Source organism: Salmo salar, chromosome 13 (genome assembly GCF_965601325.2).
Source record: "Salmo salar chromosome 13, fSalSal1, whole genome shotgun sequence".
In the NCBI taxonomy this organism is placed as follows: domain Eukaryota; kingdom Metazoa; phylum Chordata; class Actinopteri; order Salmoniformes; family Salmonidae; genus Salmo; species Salmo salar.
Window position 1 is genome coordinate 24,243,331 of NC_138303.1, and position 19,305 is coordinate 24,262,635.

A 19,305-nucleotide genomic window follows, 5' to 3' on the forward strand; every position below is an offset into this window, starting at 1 on the left:
CGTACTTCGAAGCATGTCAACCGCTGTTTAAAATCAATTTTTATGCCATTTTTCTCGTAAAAAAGCGATAATATTCTGACCGGGAATCTGCATTTAGGTAAACAGACGAAAGAAAATAAAGCATGGGGTCGACTCGGGCACGCGCCTAAGCCCATTGTCCTCTGATCAGCCACTTGCCAAAAGCGATAATGTGTTTCAGCCAGAGGCTGCCTCGATATCATTCAGCTTTTTCCCGGGCTCTGAGAGCCTATGGGAGCCGTAGGAAGTGTCACGTTACAGCAAAGATCCTCAGTCTTCAATAAAAAGAGCCAAGATGAACAACAACTTGTCAGACAGGCCACTTCCTGTTCAGAATCCTCTCAGGTTTTGGCCTGCCATATGAGTTCTGTTATACTCACAGACACCATTCTAACAGTTTTAGAAACTTTAGGGTGTTTTCTATCCAAAGCCAATAATTATATGCATATTCTAGTTACTGGGCAGGAGTAGTAACCAGATTAAATCGGGTACGTTTTTTATCCGGCCGTGTCAATACTGCCCCCTACCCCCAACAGGTTAACTTCCTGACTGATGTCTTGAGATGTTGCTTCAATAAATCTACGTACTTTTTCCCTCATGATGCCATCTATTTTGTGAAGTGCACTAGTCCCTCCTGCAGCAAAGCACCCCCACAACATGATGCTGCCACCCCCGTGCTTCATGGTTGGGATGGTGTTCTTCGGCTTGCAAGGCTCCCCCTTTTTCCTCCAATCATAACGATGGTCATTATGGCCAAACAGTTCTATTTTTGTTTCATCAGACCAGAGGACATTTTGTCAAAAAGTACGATCTTTGTCTCCATGTGCAGTTGCAAACCCGTAGTCTGGCTTTTTTATGGCGGGTTTTGGAGTAGTGGCTTCTTCCTTGCTGAGCGGCCTTTCAGGTTATGTCAATATAGGACTCGTTTTACTGTGGATATAGATACTTTTGTACCTGTTTCCTCCAGCATCTTCACAAGGTCCTTTGCTGTTGTTCTGGGATTGATTTGCACTTTTCGCACCAAAGTACGTTCATCTCTCGGAGACAGAATGCGTCTCCTTCCTGAGCGGTATGACGGCTGCATGGTCCCATGTTGTTGAAATTGTTGGGAAAATTACTTGTCATGCACAAAGTAGATGTCTTAACCGACTTGCCAAAACTATAGTTTGTTAATCTTACATCTAGATGTTCCGCTAGCGGAACACCTGCTCCAATATCCAATGATGGGCGTGGCGCAAAATACAAATTCCTCTAAAATCCGAAAACTTCCATTTTTCAAACATATGACTATTTTACACCATTTTAAAGACAAGACTCTCGTTAATCTAACCACACTGTCCGATTTCAAAAAGGCTTTACAGCGAAAGCAAAACATTAGATTATGTCAGCAGAGTACCCAGCCAGAAATAATCAGACTACCCATTTTTCAAACTAGCATATAATGTCACAAAAAACAAAACCACAGGTAAATGCAGCACTAACCTTTGATGATCTTCATCAGATGACAACCCTAGGACATTATGTTATACAATGCATGCATGTTTTGTTCAATCAAGTTCATATTTATATCAAAAAACAGCTTTTTTACATTAGCATGTGACGTTCAGAACTAGCATACCCCCCGCAAACCTCTGGTGAATTTACTAAATTACTCACGATAAACGTTCACAAAAAAACATAACAATTATTTTAAGAATTATAGATACAGAACTCCTCTATGCACTTGATATGTCCGATTTTAAAATAGCTTTTCGGTGAAAGCACATTTTACAATATTCTCAGTAGATATCCCGGCATCACAGGGCTAGCTATTTAGACACCCACCAAGTTTAGCACTCACCAAAATCAGATTTACTATTAGAAAAGTTTGATTACCTTTGATGTTCTTCGTCAGAATGCACTCCCAGGACTTCTACTTCAATAACAAATGTTGGTTTGGTCCAAAATAATCCATAGTTATGTCCAACAGCGGCGTTTGTTTGTGCGTTCTAGACACTATCCGAATGGTAAATAAGGGTCGTGCGCATGGCGCATTTCGTGACAAAAGATTTCTAAATATTTCATTACCGTACTTCGAAGCATGTCAACCGCTGTTTAAAATCAATTTTTATGCAATTTTTCTCATAAAAAAGCGATAATATTCCGACCGGGAATCTGCAATTAGGTAAACAGACGAAAGAAAATACAGCATGGGGTCGACTCGGGCACGCGCCTAATTCCTTTGTCCGCTGATAGACCACTTAGCAAAAGCGCTCGTGTGTTTCAGCCAGGGCTTTGAATTACGTCATTAGCTTTTTCCCGGGCTCTGAGAGCCCATTGGAGCCGTAGGAAGTGTCACGTAACAGCAGAGATCCTTTGTAATGGATAGAGATGACAAAGAAGGCCAAGAAATGGTCAGACAGGGTACTTACTGTACAGAATCTTCTCAGGTTTTGGCCTGACATATGAGTTCTGTTATACTCACAGACACCATTCAAACAGTTTTAGAAACTTTGGAGTGTTTTCTATCCAAAGCTAATAATTATATGCATATTCTAGTTTCTGGGCAGGAGTAATAATCAGATTAAATCGGGTACGTTTTTTATCCAGCCGTGAAAATACTGCCCCCTAGCCATAACAGGTTAACAAGAAATTTGTGTAGTGGTTGAAAAAAGTTTTAATGACTCCAACCTAAGTGTATGTAAAATTCCGTCTTCAACTGTATATTTTAATACAACACACAAAATATCTAGTTCAAATAGGGGAGAGGCGTTGTGCCGTGAGATGTTGCTTTACAGTTTTTTTTTTAAACCAGGCTTGCTGTTCATGTGAGCAATATGAGATGGAACGGAGTTCCATGCAATAATAGCTCTATATAGTATTGTACGCTTTCTTGAATCTGTTCTGGATTTGGGGACTGTGAAAAGACCCTTGCAGGACTTGCTTTTTGGAGTGTGCTGTCAAAGCATCTCTTTATTATGGACAGACCTCTCCCCATCTTTACAACCATTGAATCTACATGTTTTGACCATGACTGTTTACAATCTAATGTAACACCAAGTAATTTAGTCTCCTCAACTTGTTCAACAGCCACACAATGCATTACCAGATTCAGCTGAGGTCTAGAACATAGGGAATGATTTATACCAAAAACAATGCTCTTAGTTTTAGAGATGTTCAGGGCTAGTTTATTACTGACCACCCATTCCAAAACAGACTAACAATTTTTTAAGAGTTTTAGGGACTTCATTAGCTGTGGTTGCTAATGCATATATGGTTGAATCATTAGCCTACATGGACACACATGCTTTGTTTAATGCCAGTGGCAGATCATTAGTAAAAAATAGAAAAGAGTAGAGGGCCTAGAGAGCTGCCATGCGGTACACCACACTTTACATGTTTGACATTAGAGAAGCTTCCATAGACCAACCACACTTTGACCACAGACCATGCTGCCCACAGTCATGTTAACAACTCACTGACCATCGACCTCACTCACCATATACTGGCGCGCGACTGGACCACTGAGCTATAAAAGATGGCTGACCATTGTTTTCAACGTATTCTACTCATGTTCGCATACGCAGATTCATGGACCATCTATATCCGGGTTGCATCTGGTTTACTCTGCCCAACTGACAAATGCACTAGCACTCAGTGCGCACAGAAAGCAGCGTGAGAAGTGATGACGTCATCACATCATTCAAAAACATGACAGACATTGGATGAATATACAATTGTAATGGCTTCGGCTGGATGATTTGTGCTCAAAGGTGATGACTAAATGGTCTTATTAGGAATTTTCAAATCTCACTTCTCTATGAGGCCGTCTATGGGAATTGTCTTTCTGGAGGTTACTTTGACTAAAGAGGACTTCTTCTCTGGTTTCAGGACTCTCCCACTAACAAGCTGCTGTATGCCAAGGAGATCCCAGAATACAAGAAGAGGGTACAGTGCTATTACAAACAGATCCATGAGATGGCGCCACTGAGTGAGCAGGAGATGAACGCCCACTTGGCCGAGGAGTCACGGGTGAGAGAGGGGTGGCAGATCAATAAAAGTATTAATTCATTGATTGATAGATGTAATGTGTTAGCCTTGGTGGCGGACTGTCTCTGCATTTAACCGTGCTACAACGTTGAATCTGTATCTCTGTCTATTGCTTTTTGAGCTGACAATGTTTGAAGGATTGATATTGTGACGAAACGCTGACGCTGTTTTCCGTTTCGTAGAAATACAGAAATGAGTTCAACACCAACCTGGCCTTGACGGAGATCTACAAATACGCCAAGAAATACAGGAACCAGGTAAGATCCCACTACCACTGACCTGGATTAGCTGTTTGACACATGTTTAAACTGGCCCCATCTCCAGCCTTATCACCAGTCTTCATTCCACATGGATTTGAGAGAGAGAGAACACATTGGAAAGAATTAACAAAAAAAACAGAGCAAACTACAATGCTATTTCGTCCCAAACAGAGAGTACACAGTGGCAGAATACCTGACCACTGTGACTGACCCAAACTTAAGGAAAGCGTTTGACTCTGTACAGACTCAGTGAGCATAGCCTTGCTATTGAGAAAGGCCACAGTAGGCAGACCTAGCTCTCAAGAGAAGATAGGCTATGTGCACACTGCCCACAACATGAGGTCGAAACTGAGCTGCACTTCCTAACCTCGTGCCAAATGTATGACCATATTAGAGACACATATTTCCCTCAGATTACACAGATCCACAAAGAATTCGAAAACAAACCCAATTTTGATAAACTCCCATATCTACTGGATGAAATACAACAGTGTGCCATCACAGCAGGGAGATTTGTGACCTGTTGCCACAAGAAAAGGGCAACCAGTGAAGGACAAACACCATTATAAATAGAACCCATATTTATGTTTATTTATTTTCCCTTTTTTACCTATTTGCACATCATTACAACACTGTAGATTGACATAATATGACATTTGAAATGTCTTATTCTTTTGGAACTTCTATGAGTGTAATGTTTACTGTACATTTTTTATTTCAATTTTGTTATCTACTTCACTTGCTTTGGCAATGGTAGCATATGTTTCCCATGCTGAGAGAGAGTGAGTGAGTGAGTGAGTGAGTGAGTGAGTGAGTGAGTGAGTGAGTGAGTGAGTGAGTGAGTGAGTGAGTGAGTGAGTGAGTGAGTGAGTGAGTGAGTGAGTGAGTGAGTGAGTGAGTGAGTGAGTGAGTGAGTGAGTGAGTGAGTGAGTGAGCGTCAGTACAGGAGATCACGTATCCTTAAAGATCAAATTGTATTTCTCTCATGCACCGAATACAACTGGTGTAGTAGACCTTACAGTGAAATGCTTACTCACAAGCCTTTAACCAACCCAGGAGATCCAAAATATCCCTCCACACCGACAGCACATGGGGCTGGTTAGAGCATTGGGCCAGTAACCAAAAAGTTGCTGGATCGAATCCCTGGATCGAATGATCAAGGCAGTTAACCCACTGTTCCCCGTTAGGCCGTCATTGTAAATAAGAACTTGTTCTTAACTGACTTGCCTAGTTAAATAAAGGTAAAAAAAGAAATAAAATAAGAAATATATATATATATATTTCTTATTTTATTTATTTTTTTACCTTTATTTCTATATATATATATATATATAAAGACCTGATCCATATTCTCTTAAACCTCCTCAACCAAATACATAGCCAACAGCACAGGGCTTGTGACACCCTCTTCTCAACTCTCCGCCCCCACAACCCTTACCTTTCCCTCACAATACCTCATCATCAACCACCCCTATCGGTTAAACCCCCCCCCCCACACACACACCCCTACTGTTCCGTGGAGTGGTTGAGACAGTGATTGTGTGTTAATGGAGGGCCCTCATCATAACAGTGTTTAGCTGTTCACTGCCATTCTACTGTACCAGCAGACACTAGGGGTTCAGAGGTTTCCCTGGGACTCTCTATGAATCACCCCTGATTACACATTCTCTCACTCAGCCCTCTCGCTGGGCACACGCTGCCAGTAACACCCACTGAACGCATGACAACTATCAGGCTTGAAAGGCAGCGCAGATGTTGGTTTTGTAAATAGTTTGTGAACAGGAAAGGCTTTTGTGGGGGAGAGGCATGCGTGAAGGCTGAAGAACTGCTGAAGTACTCTCTTTCTCTGTCCTGACAGGTGGTTGAGTTTCTGTCCTATGCTGTAGAATGCATGATCGCTTGAGGGCTACTGAAAGTAGTCTTTCTCTCTTTATATTTCTAACTCTTTATCTATCTCTCCAGCTCTCATTCTCTAACTGTGGGTAGATACTTTTTTTTAAGGTTTCTGGCTTGGTTATTGTCTGAACTTTTTTTTTTCTCTCTCTCTCTCTCTCTCTCTCTCTCTCTCTCTCTCTCTCTCTCTCTCTCTCTCTCTCTCTCTGTCTCTCTCTGTCTCTCTCTCTCTCTCTCTCTCTCTCTCTCTGTCTCTCTCTCTCTCTGTCTCTCTGTCTCTCTCTCTCTGTCTCTCTGTCAGGTGGTGAGTGCTCTGGAGTCCAACCCCACAGCGAAGCGTACTCAGCTGCACCACAAGTTTGAGCAGGTCATTGCTCTGGTGGAGGACAACATCTATGAGTGTAGCAGTGAGGCCTGAGTCTCCCTCCACCCAGCCTCCACCCCAGACCATTCCCCCAGGCTGCCTCCGCCCTAGCTGGGGTACAGGATCTAGAAAAACCCCTGTCTGTCTACCCTACAAATATCCCTTCTGTCTATAGAGTTTATAGAGCCCAAAGACAAGAAGGAACTCTTTGCTTTAAGAAATATTTTGCTTTAAGACTGGAAGAGATGGCAGCTTGAGCTTCACTGTAACACCTCAACCCAAGACTGCCTCAGAAACCTGATTGGGAGCACTGTACCATGGATTAAGACATGTCCTAAGAATGTACCTTGGACTAAGCGTATGTTGAGATACTGAGGAATTGAAACCCACGTCCTTTATATCACGTGCAGAATCTCTGGATTATGTCTTTGTCTGGGTGAGGGTGACTGTATTGACTCTTCTACTCACACTTGGATATCAACCCAATCTGGTATCTTGTCTGTTCACACCTGGCTTGGATCTCACTCTGGTTTCACACTGCTTTGACCTGAAGCATAGTGGAGTTAGAGATGGAGGCACTGGGAGATGGGCCTTATTCTGGATGATGTCACAGCCTCTGGGACCTGGAGCCCCGGCGGCCATCTTACGCACTGACCCCCCTTCTGTTGGAGGATGAGCCAATGATGCACTGTACTGTATTGTAAATGTCCATAGCAATATTTATAGATCTGTTCTAATGTTTTCTGAGTGGCCTGTTCAACGATATGTGAATGAGAAACTCTTCCCATCTTATTACAACCTGCACTGTTCTCAGGTTTGATTGGTGGAAATGGCAAAGAACTCCAACGGTGCTTTGAACTACAAGTCCCAATGTGCTTTGCAGGTTGGTGATGGGTTCCGGAGGAGTAGAGTAGTATTGAGAGGATTTATTACCTAATGTTTCATGTGCCACAGACCTGTTTGCAAAGAGACTGGACTCTGTTGGATCAGATGGAGTGTAGTTCAATGGGAAGAATTACATGTGATGTGTTTATGTGAAGGCAGGTTGATCTGTTTTGTGACTGAGAATGAAGGTAGATTTTGACCAAGAGGGACATTTAGAGTAAAACTATGACCTTCAGTTAATGAAAGAGGGACAACTGTCTGACATGACCGTACATGTGATGCCAAAATGACAATTGTCAGAGTTTGTGAAAATAAATGCTACTACAGAGCTATAATACGGTATAAAATGTTGAAATGTTTTGTTTCGTATCAGTATTAAAATGTCTGTTTTCATCAATACCTATGCAAACTTAGAATGGTTCAGCAAAGCGACATTTGTAAACCACAGGGCAGTGATGGAGTGTTTTGTTAGTGCTTTTTGACTGGTTGTGCATGCCACCCAACAACCCAATGGGCATCTGGACTCTTTCAGAAACACTAGTACTGTAAATGCTCCCCTATGAATGAAACAGGTATGAAAAAGAAAGTTCACATTTTTATTGTAGGATATTTAACAACTTTATTTCCACGTCACATGTACCATCCTTACCTTTACAGTATTAACACTAGTCATGTCTCCAGAGCTTTTTACACACACACACACACACACACACACACACACACACACACACACTCTCGCACTCAGGAGGTGGCTTCTCCCTGCAGAGTTTCTTTGCGGGTCCATCTGTTTACACTCAGGACCTGGTCCGAGCCAAGGGTTAAGAGCTAACCAGCTCGGCCTCATCATGATGGTGCCCTGGTTGGCAAAGATGTACCAAGCCATGGTGGCATAGGGCACCCAGCATATCAGAAATGTGATGCCCATGGCAATCACCATACGGGTCACTTCCTTCTCTGCCCTCTGAGTGGTCTCTGACTCCTGCTGCAGGGCTGCCGCCTGAACGAACGGACGGACGGACGGACGGACGGACGGACGGACGGACACACACACACACACACACACACACACACACACACACACACACACACACACACACACACACACACACACACACACACACACACACACACACACACACACACACACACACACACACACGTATGTGGAGATATAGTAGTCCTGTGTGTTTACTGGTCTTCAGTGACAGTGTGTGTGGTTTGTCGTTGTCCCATGCGGACGCTACAGAGCAGAAGGCCGTAGCAGAAGCTGATGATGACCAGAGGGATGTAGAAGTGGAGGGCGAACAAGATGTATGCTGTAGTAGTTAATTCCACAGGAACACTGCATACCCTCTGGGATGGACCTATACACACGTGCACCCGCACACCTCATTTAAAAAATGTTTTATGTTATATGTATTATAAAGAAGTATTGCCCCTGAGATCTACCAGCCATCGGCCCATTCCCATTTCTTATTAAGGTGACGTTTAAGGTAAGACTAGTAGGAGATGCTATTTGGGGGGTATTTAGCGGGTGATCTACCTGGACCGGCAACACAATGGAGGCACAGCGCAGGGGAGAGCCATGATCCAGGTGAAGGCCACACCCACAATGGCGGGCCACTCATTGAAGCGGTAGTTGGTCATTGGTTTACAAACCACGATATAACGCTCAATGGCCAATAACACCAGAGACCAAAGGGAGATTTCCTCTGCGACACACAGCAAGTCAGAAACACATACTCAGCATACATACTCATGTGCAGAAAATATTTAGACAAACTATTCTGAATATATTGGACACAGGCAGAAGACTTAAAACAGAACAGATGCTACTCTATATCTAAAGTACATAGGGTACAGTAAGTGATATTGGCAAATCTACTTTTTCATGCATTTATATGATCTCAACCAGCAACTTGCACCTGCAGCTATTGGAACAGTTGATGTGATAACAGCTGCACTTCAACACAAAGCTTCAGTTATTCTGTAAGGTCTATACATCTGCTGTCACCTCAGTCACAGAAAACAGGTGTAAAAATGCATATCTCATAAGGTCCTGGGCTTTATTTAAGTCTTCACAAGAAAGGTATGCTGGGGGTGCGGGTGCTATTCAAATTATTCTAAATACATGGGTGGTCTTGATATTCGGGGAAAAAAATATTCGGCACCGGATTTTAAAGTCATTGAGCTCAAGGTGCATTGAGGTTGCACCTGGCGAAAACCAGCCAGGCACCCCTTTAGGGAAAAGTTACTCAACCACAGTTCTAGGATCAGATTCCCCTAGCCTAATCCTAACCATTATGGAAACCAAAATATCTTACCCTGTGGCTCGTGGCAACTACTACCTACACCTCACCCAAAGGTCCCCCATATCTTACCTCCCAACTACTACCTACACCTCACCCAAAGGTCCACCATGTCTTACCTCCCAACTACTACCTACACCTCACCCAAAGGTCCACCATGTCTTACCTACCCAACTACTACCTACACCTCACCCAAAGGTCCACCATGGTTTACCTCTGTCATGACGTTGGCCTCTTTGAGTACAGGGAGGACAGTTGACCCCCTCCCCCTTGCACCATCCCCCAACCTACCTCCCCCCACCCAGGCCCTGTGTGAAGGGGTGGTAAAATTCTAGAGGAGAATCTCTTGCCACATGGTTCATAGAGAGACACAGGAAATTCTTCCAACTCACAGAATTGGGGAACCGAATGACATGTATGTTCTGGAGAAGGTATGGAAGATTGGTGAAGAATCCAGCTACGAACTGGTCCGCTTGGTACAATTCTGTGATACTCAGAAGAGACAACATAGCCATATTACCATAAAACTGTTTATATAATAGCCTCAACATCAGGACTTGCATCCAAATGGTTGTATAGAATGTATTAATAAGGATAAAGCTATTTGTGATACATTGAGATGCTGTGTACTGATGTTAATGTGATCGAATGTATTTATGGTCAAAGATTAAAATCAGTCATCGGCACGCCCCCAGGGACACAGACAGGACCAGGTGTCATTTGACAAGCCTGTTCTATGTTCACTATAAAACCCCACCCTGATTTACTTTCTGGAGACCAGGCCTCCACTCCATTGCGAGTTGGCCAATAGGTTTGACCATCCAATTCCACGACTGAAAGTGAACTATACCACGTGGTATAGTTTAGACTATTGATACCGACAGAATAAGAACAACAAGTCTTTGATATTAATTAATAGTCTTCAGCTAGAAATTATATCATTGAACGCGAAGACCAACGAAACATCCATTCTATAACGACATTAATGAATGTCGCTTTGAAAGATCCATTCTAACCGAGAGAGAGAGAGAGAGAGAACTCTCCAATAGAACGACTCTTCAACAAGGATCCCGACGACACACTGTGCGTAAATATATATTGATTGCAGTTGTTCCCGAATGAGTGAGCGTTCATGTACAAAGGATTAGCATATCAATTGCTAACTTCTCTAGGGCCGGCGGGACGAAATCGTCCCACCTACGTAACAGCCAGTGGAATCCTGTGGCACGTTATTCAAATACCTTAGAAATGCTATTACTTCAATTGCTCAAACATATGACTATTTTACAGCATTTTAAAGACAAGACTCTCGTTAATCTAACCACACTGTCCGATTTCAAAAAGGCTTTACAACGAAAGCAAAACATTAGATTATGTCAGCAGAGTACCCAGCCAGAAATAATCAGACACCCATTTTTCAAGCTAGCATATAATGTCACAAAAACCCAGAAGACAGCTAAATGCAGCACTAACCTTTGATGATCTTCATCAGATGACACACCTAGGACATTATGTTATACAATACATGCATGTTTTGTTCAATCAAGTTCATATTTATATCAAAAAACAGCTTTTTACATTAGCATGTGACGTTCAGAACTAGCGAACTTCCGGTGAATTTACAAAAAATGTACTAAATTACTCACGATAAACGTTCACAAAAAGCATCACAATTATTTTAAGAATTATAGATACAGAACTCCTCTATGCACTCGATATGTCCGATTTTAAAATAGCTTTTTGGTGAAAGCACATTTTGCAATATTCTCAGTAGATAGCCCGGCATCACAGGGCTATCTATTTAGACACCCAGCAAGTTTAGCACTCACCAAAGTCAGATTTACTATAAGAAAAATGTTAATACCTTTGGTGTTCTTCGTCAGAATGCACTCCCAGGACTTCTACTTCAATAACAAATGTTGGTTTGGTCCCAAATAATCCATTGTTATATCCAAACAGCGGCGTTTTGTTCGTGCATTCAAGACACTATCCGAAAGGGTAAATAAGGGTGATGAGCATGGCGCATTTCGTGACAAAAAAATTCTAAATATTCCATTACCGTACTTCGAAGCATGTCAACCGCTGTTTAAAATCAATTTTTATGCCATTTTTCTCGTAAAAAAGCGATAATATTCCAACCGGGAATCTGCGTTTAGGTAAAAAGAGGAAAGAAAATAAAGCACGGGGTCAACTCGTGCACGCGCCTAAGCCCATTGTCCTCTGATCGGCCACTTGCCAAAAGCGTAAATGTGTTTCAGCCTGGGGCTGCCTCGATATCATTCAGCTTTTTCCCGGGCTCTGAGAGCCTATGGGAGGCGTAGGAAGTGTCACGTTACAGCTAAGATCCTCAGTCTTCAATAAACAGAGACAAGAAGAACAAGATCTTGTCAGAGAGGGCACTTCCTGTTCAGAATCTTCTCAGGTTTTTGCCTGCCATATGAGTTCTGTTATACTCACAGACACCATTCAAACAGTTTTAGAAACTTTAGGGTGTTTTCTATCCAAAGCCAATAATTATATGCATATTCTAGTTACTGGGCAGGAGTAGTAACCAGATTAAATCGGGTACGTTTTTTATCCGGCCGTGTCAATACTGCCCCCTACCCCCAACAGGTTAATATTAATGAACTCTGTGTGTCTCCTCAGCTGACCATTTATGACCCATTGTTGAACAAGACACCAGCCATGCCTGTTTAGCCCACTAGGGCACATTACTCTACCAATTCTTTGTGATGATAATTACTGTTTGTATGCTTTCTGTGAATTACTTAGTTTAGTAAATAAATGATTTTAAGACAATTAATGTATGGATGACTCTTAGTAAAGGCTGGGTTCGTGCAGATATAACAATTTACGACGTTTGGAATGAGACTGGATGCGAGGTAAAATACACCATTTAAACCAGAAGATAATCGGCCTATACTATAATATAATATACAATGTTATACTATAGGAAAGTTATATTAGGAAAATTATAACTTTGTAATCTGAATATTTTCCTTGGTGCCCCGATCTCCTAGTTAATTATAGTTAAACGATTAATCAGTTTAATCGCGTGATAATAATTACAGGGAGTTAATTGATAAACATGTCTTCAGTTTAATGGTACCCCAAAGACACGACACCTCCCAACTACTACCTACACCTCACCCAAAGGTCCACCATGTTTTACCTCCCAACTACTACCTACACCTCACCCAAAGGTCCACCATGTCTTACCTACCCAACTACTACCTACACCTCACCCAAAGGTCCACCATGTTTTACCTCCCAACTACTACCTACACCTCACCCAAAGGTCCACCATGTCTTACCTCCCAACTACTACCTACACCTCACCCAAAGGTCCACCATGTCTTACCTACCCAACTACTACCTACACCTCACCCAAAGGTCCCCCATATCTTACCTCCCAACTACTACCTACACCTCACCCAAAGGTCCACCATGTCTTACCTACCCAACTACTACCTACACCTCACCCAAAGGTCCCCCATATCTTACCTCCCAACTACTACCTACACCTCACCCAAAGGTCCACCATGTCTTACCTCCCAACTACTACCTACACCTCACCCAAAGGTCCACCATGTCTTACCTCCCAACTACTACCTACACCTCACCCAAAGGTCCCCCATATCTTACCTCCCAACTACTACCTACACCTCACCCAAAGGTCCACCATGTTTTACCTCCCAACTACTACCTACACCTCACCCAAAGGTCCACCATGTCTTACCTCCCAACTACTACCTACACCTCACCCAAAGGTCCACCATGTCTTACCTCCCAACTACTACCTACACCTCACCCAAAGGTCCACCATGTCTTACCTACCCAACTACTACCTACACCTCACCCAAAGGTCCCCCATATCTTACCTCCCAACTACTACCTACACCTCACCCAAAGGTCCACCATGTCTTACCTCCCAACTACTACCTACACCTCACCCAAAGGTCCACCATGTCTTACCTCCCAACTACTACCTACACCTCACCCAAAGGTCCACCATGTCTTACCTCCCAACTACTACCTACACCTCACCCAAAGGTCCACCATGTTTTACCTCCCAACTACTACCTACACCTCACCCAAAGGTCCACCATGTCTTACCTCCCAACTACTACCTACACCTCACCCAAAGGTCCACCATGTCTTACCTCCCAACTACTACCTACACCTCACCCAAAGGTCCACCATGTCTTACCTCCCAACTACTACCTACACCTCACCCAAAGGTCCACCATGTCTTACCTCCCAACTACTACCTACACCTCACCCAAAGGTCCACCATGTCTTACCTCCCAACTACAGCCTAGGGCTCCACCATCACCATGTCTTACCTCCCATAGTGGTGAAGAATCCTTCAATGTTGCATCTGGTAACGCCCAGGAAGAAGTAGCCCTGTAGGGCCGTGGCGAGGGTCACAGTGAAGCCCCCCACCACCATGGAGAGGTCAGCGACAGCCAAGTTCAACAGGATGTCCGTAGGGGGGTCCGTAGCGTCTTGCGCTACAGCGTGACGTAGAGCGTAAGAAGTTGATAGGGAAGGCTGTGACAAGAAAGATCATGTAGGAAGTGAGGAGAGAGTACTTCCAGGGTGCAGCTAGGTAATACTGAAGGTACTCAAAGGGGCTCTGCACCACCCCAGGTTTGTTAGATAAGGGCACGTAGAAGTTTGGGCCCTCTGTGCCGTTCATGGCGGCAGCTGTTGGGGTGTGTGTGTCTATGTAAGTGTGTATGTTTCTCTACTGGAGTGTGTCTTTCTCTGTACTCGCTAGTATTTTGAGAGAGGAAAGAGAAAGCACTGTCCCTTCTCAGACTTGAGAGGAGCTCTTTCTCGCTGGAGGCCAGGTAGGATGGAGGGGATAGATAGATCCAGACAATGAGAAGTGGTGTGCGCAGCTCCCCCGAGGCGGGCGCAGGCCCTTTTAAGAGCCCCTCTCTTAGGATTAGGCACATGCATGGACCTCAGCATGGACAGATTTAGGTCACACACACTAATCCATGAGAAAAACATCTAGCGTGAGTATAGTGTGTGTATACTCAAAGGCAGTGTTATACTCTGACGATGTCATCCTCACAAGAACACGTCATCAAGTTTGCTGGAGGCTAAGTCAAAGACCAATGCAACTCAGACTTCTTCTGAAAAGCACATATGCCAAAAGTAATGCACTGGAGAATAGGGTGTCAGATTTGCATTATCCTAGACGCCTAAAGGCTACTGTACCAGTCTGCTTATACAGCCTGACGTGTCAACTTTGTCAGAGAATCATTTAGCAGGCTTTATAGAAGAGGGAGTGTAAATGTAATTTCCGGAGTGTTCCAACTCATTTGCAGCAGTGGTAACCTAATCCTTAATCACTGAATAATATGGACCTCACTTAGGAAAGGAGCAGAAAACGGTTTCTGTTGCACACATATCCTCTCTCACACACACACACTCTCTCTCTCTCATCAGAAAGATTTTGTCAGGCATATTAATTTTGGTAGCATGGCGCGTAAGCTCACACACAGTAATCCTGTGGTAAGGTGTGGGACAGTAAGACACCTGGTGTTAGAGCTGTGAAGCTGTCAGACTGCCTGTGGATCGCTGAGAAGAATATCAACACACACCGATGCAAACACACTCAAACACATTTCTAACCCTGAATCACACACTCATGCACATTTCTAACCCTGAATCACACACTTATGCACATTTCTAACCCTGAATCACACACTCATGCACAAAACAAGTTGAGAATATTGAAACCTTTCATTAAATTTTTTTTGACTTTAATATAAAAATACAATACATTCAACTCTTAAAAAAAAAAAAATCACACCATGACTATTTACCTAAATAATGTGGAATGCTAGAGAGTCAAAGTGCACATCACATAACAGCAACAATAAATACCAGTGAATTAAAATAAGTGTTTTAATTTTTTTTTTAATTAGACAGAAGAGTTCATTCGTAAATCTGTGTGATCTCATCCTGTTCATTCTATAGGATTGATCAGCTGAAGATGTGCTTTTGTTGCAGACTATAATGATCTTCATAATCCCATTCCTGAAATAACATCCATGAGGGTTTGGGGCTGCCAGCATATGGACGGAACATTGCTCAGAAGAGCAAGAGTGAAACTGAAGATATGAATGAATTGTGAGATGGATGAATTGACTCTAGAACAGTTTGGGGAGGTCAGTTGGGTTCATCGATGGGCCGACGGCAGTAGGGACAGCAGTTGTGCTGAAGCACAAGCAGCTCATAGTCTTCACTGTGGAACATCTAGAGGAAACACACCAGAGAAGACAGGAAGCATGGGTCAGAGAACACAGAGCAGAGCAGGGATTCTCTAAGGAAGGTAGCAGAGACCAGTAACACAACATCTAGCACTGCCAATAGCAACATTTTATCCAAATCTAACTTCTGGTAAAGGAAACACTGCAGAAAGTAAAAATAAGTGAAAGATTAAGGCTAGAAGAGAGATTCTGCCAGAGGGCCATGGAGAGCCAAGGTGTGTGTGTGGGACGGTAGTGTGTAATGTTTTAATGATTAGAATAATTTTTCACCCAAGTACAGCACCTGGGGGTGAGTGAGTGTATGATAGGGGTGAGTAAGTGTGTGTGTGTGAGATAGGGGTGAGTGTGTGTGTGTGATAGGGGTGAGTGTGTGTGTGTGTGATAGTGGTGAGTGTGTGTGTGTGATAGTGGTGAGGGAGGCATGAAGCTCAATGCTGTGTGTGTGTGTGTGTGTGTGTGTGTGTGTGTGTGTGTGTGTGTGTGTGTGTGTGTGTGTGTGTGTGTGTGTGTGTGTGTGTGTGTGTGTGTGTGTGTGTGTGTGTGTGTGTGTGTGTATGTGTGTATGTGTGTGTGTGTATATATATATATATTCCATCTATTCAGTACCTGGAAGCAGGAGGGGCACATGGTGATGCTGACGTCAGGCAGTAAGGAGCGGTAGTACTCCCACTGCAGGGGTTTGGGCCAGCGCTTGATTAGGACATCCCTCCTGCTCATAGACCTCAGCACGGAGCGACTCACCACCACCGGGACAAAGTCAGAGCCCCCCTGCTGTTAAGGAGATACACACACACAGGTTCACATATTAGAATATACACATACTGACCCCTTTCATTTATACTCTCCCTTTAGTTTCACCTCCCTCCTTCCTATCCTCACCTCAAAGCTGAGTTTGGCCATGAAGGGGTCCTCCTCTATGTCTTCTGTGCCATCATCCAGCTTCAGAGACTGGGACTCTGATACAGTTAAGGAAGCTGCTCCTCTCACATTCTCCCTTTCATACCCTATCACTTCTGCTCATCGTTCTCTGCTCTCACACACACACACTCACGACGTACAGCTCATTAGGAAAGTATTCAGACCCCTTGACTTTTACACATTTTGTTACGTTATAGCCTTATTCTAAAATGTATTAAATTGTTGGTTTTTTTCCTCATCAATCTCACACACACACACACACACACACACACACACACACACACACACACACACACACACACACACACACACAAATACCCTATAGTGACAAAGAAAAAAATATTATTTTTTTTGACATTTTTGCAAATGTATTAAAAACCCAAAAATGAAATATCACATTTACATATGTTTTCAGACCCTTTACTCAGTACTTTGTTGAAGCACCTTTGGAGGTGATTACAGCCTCAAGTCTTTTTGGGTTTGACGCTACAAGCTTGACACACCTGTATTTGAGGAGTTTCTCCCATTCTTCTCTGCAGATCCTCTCAAGCTCTGTCAGGTTGGATGGTGAGCGTCGCTGCACAGCTATTTTCAGGTCTCTTCACAGATGTTCGATCAGGTTCAAGTCCGGGCTCTGGCTGGGCCACTCAAGGACATTCAGAGGCTTGTCCCGAAGCCACTCCTGCGTTGTCTTGGCTGTGTGCTTAGGGTCGTTGTCTTGTTGGAATATGAACCTTCTCCCCAGTCTAAGGTCCTGAGCGCTCTGGAGCAGGTTTTCATCAAAGATCTCTAAGTACTTTGCTCTGTTCATCTTTCCCTCGATCCTGACTAGTCTCCCAGTCCCTGCCACTGAAAAACATCCCCACAGCATGATAATGCCACCACCATGCTTCACCGTAGGGATGGTGCTAGGTTTCCTGCAGACGTGACGCTTGGCATTCAGGCCAAAGAGTTCAATCTTGGTTTCATCAGACCAGAGAATCTTGTTTCTCATGGTCTGAGAGTCTTTAGGTGCCTTTTGGCAAACTCCAGGAGGGCTGTTATGTGCCTTTTACTGAGGAGTGGCTTTCGTCTGGCCACTCTACCATAAAAGCCTGATTGGTGGAGTGCTGCAGAAATGTTTTGGTACCCTTCCCCAGATCTGTGCCTCGACACAATCCTGTCTCAGAGCTCTACGGACAATTCCTTCGACTTCATGGCTTGGTTTTTGCTCTGACATGCACTGTCAACTGTGGGACATTATATAGACAGGTGTGTGCCTTTCCGAATCATATCCAATCTATTGAATTTACCACAGGTGGACTCCAAGTTGTAGAAACAGCTCAAGGATGATCAATGGAACAGGATGCACCTGAGCTTAATTTCGAGTCTCATAGCAATGGGTCTGAATACTTATGTAAATAAAATGTAAAAAAATCCAAAAATGTCAGTTTTCACTTTGTCATTATGGGGTATTGTGTGTATATTGATGAAAACAAATATATGTAATCCATTTTAGAATAAGGCTGTAACGTAACAAAATGTGGAAAATGGGAAGGGGTTTGAATACTTTCCGAATGCACTGTATACCAGACTCATGCAGTCACTTTATGCAACCAACATCGGGAAAAACAAAGATGCTCTAATTCATGTCAAAGAGAGCAAGTTACTTTGAAAAAACGATATATATCCAAACTACTTTGTGATAAATTATTATATCTAAACAGATGTTAACATAATGTGTCATTTAGCCTATTAAACACAAAAACTATATTTCAAGTGAGAATTAGGCCGGTCTGATGCCAAAACAGAAAAGAAATTGCTGCCTACTTCACCCATATTTTCTTTTCGCAAAAAAAGTAGTGAATAGTTCCATTAGTTAGCGACACCACTACATGGCTATAGTATGTAATTAACTACTGAAAACACTACCAAGATTTGAATTTAGAACAACTACCACCAAGCTACTGCAACATGTAGTTGAATTACTACTTGAATAAGATATAGTTCACTACTCCCCAACACTGTGTCAGCTAATGCAGGTTACTCCCAGACAGAGAGGTCTCTGAGGTGTTAGTGTCATTCTGACAAGAGAGAAGAGCCCCTCTAACTCTAAGATTACTTTAGCTTGACAGCTTAAGATGCTGGGCAGAATCAAGGTGCTGGGCAGAATCAAGGTGCTGGGCAGAATCAAGGTGCTGGGCAGAATCAGAATCAAGGTGCTGGGCAGAATCAAGGTGCTGGGCAGAATCAAGGTGCTGGGCAGAATCAGAATCAAGGTGCTGGGCCGAATCAGAATCAAAGTGCTGGGCCGAATCAGAATCAAAGTGCTGGGCAGAATCAGAATCAAGGTTCTGCTA

General features: G+C 43.3%; 2 protein-coding genes and 1 pseudogene across 4 annotated transcripts in view; 1 reads left to right on the forward strand and 2 right to left on the reverse strand.

Annotated features, from left to right (window-relative positions):
• The window catches only part of LOC106566625 (plexin-D1), a 112,564-nt gene extending 104,768 nt beyond the window's left edge, over positions 1 to 7,796 (forward strand). The window contains exons 34-36 of the mRNA XM_014134824.3: positions 3,889 to 4,029; positions 4,230 to 4,304; positions 6,502 to 7,796. Of these exons, the coding sequence (XP_013990299.1) occupies positions 3,889 to 4,029; positions 4,230 to 4,304; positions 6,502 to 6,618 (333 nt within the window). The 3' untranslated portion in view covers positions 6,619 to 7,796. The remainder of the gene's footprint in view (positions 1 to 3,888; positions 4,030 to 4,229; positions 4,305 to 6,501) is intronic.
• A 666-nt stretch (positions 7,797 to 8,462) lies between these two features.
• Positions 8,463 to 14,460, reverse strand: LOC106566680 (rhodopsin-like; annotated as a pseudogene).
• Positions 14,461 to 15,516: 1,056 nt separating this feature from the next.
• ift122 (intraflagellar transport 122 homolog (Chlamydomonas)) overlaps positions 15,517 to 19,305 on the reverse strand; it is a 34,536-nt gene continuing 30,747 nt past the window's right edge. For all 3 annotated transcript variants that reach the window (XM_014134821.3, XM_014134823.3, XM_014134822.3), the window contains 3 exons: positions 16,928 to 17,004; positions 16,655 to 16,819; positions 15,517 to 16,034 (listed from right to left, as the gene is read on the reverse strand). In XM_014134821.3, coding sequence (XP_013990296.1) covers positions 15,948 to 16,034; positions 16,655 to 16,819; positions 16,928 to 17,004 — 329 coding nt within the window. In that variant the 3' untranslated portion in view covers positions 15,517 to 15,947. The remainder of the gene's footprint in view (positions 16,035 to 16,654; positions 16,820 to 16,927; positions 17,005 to 19,305) is intronic.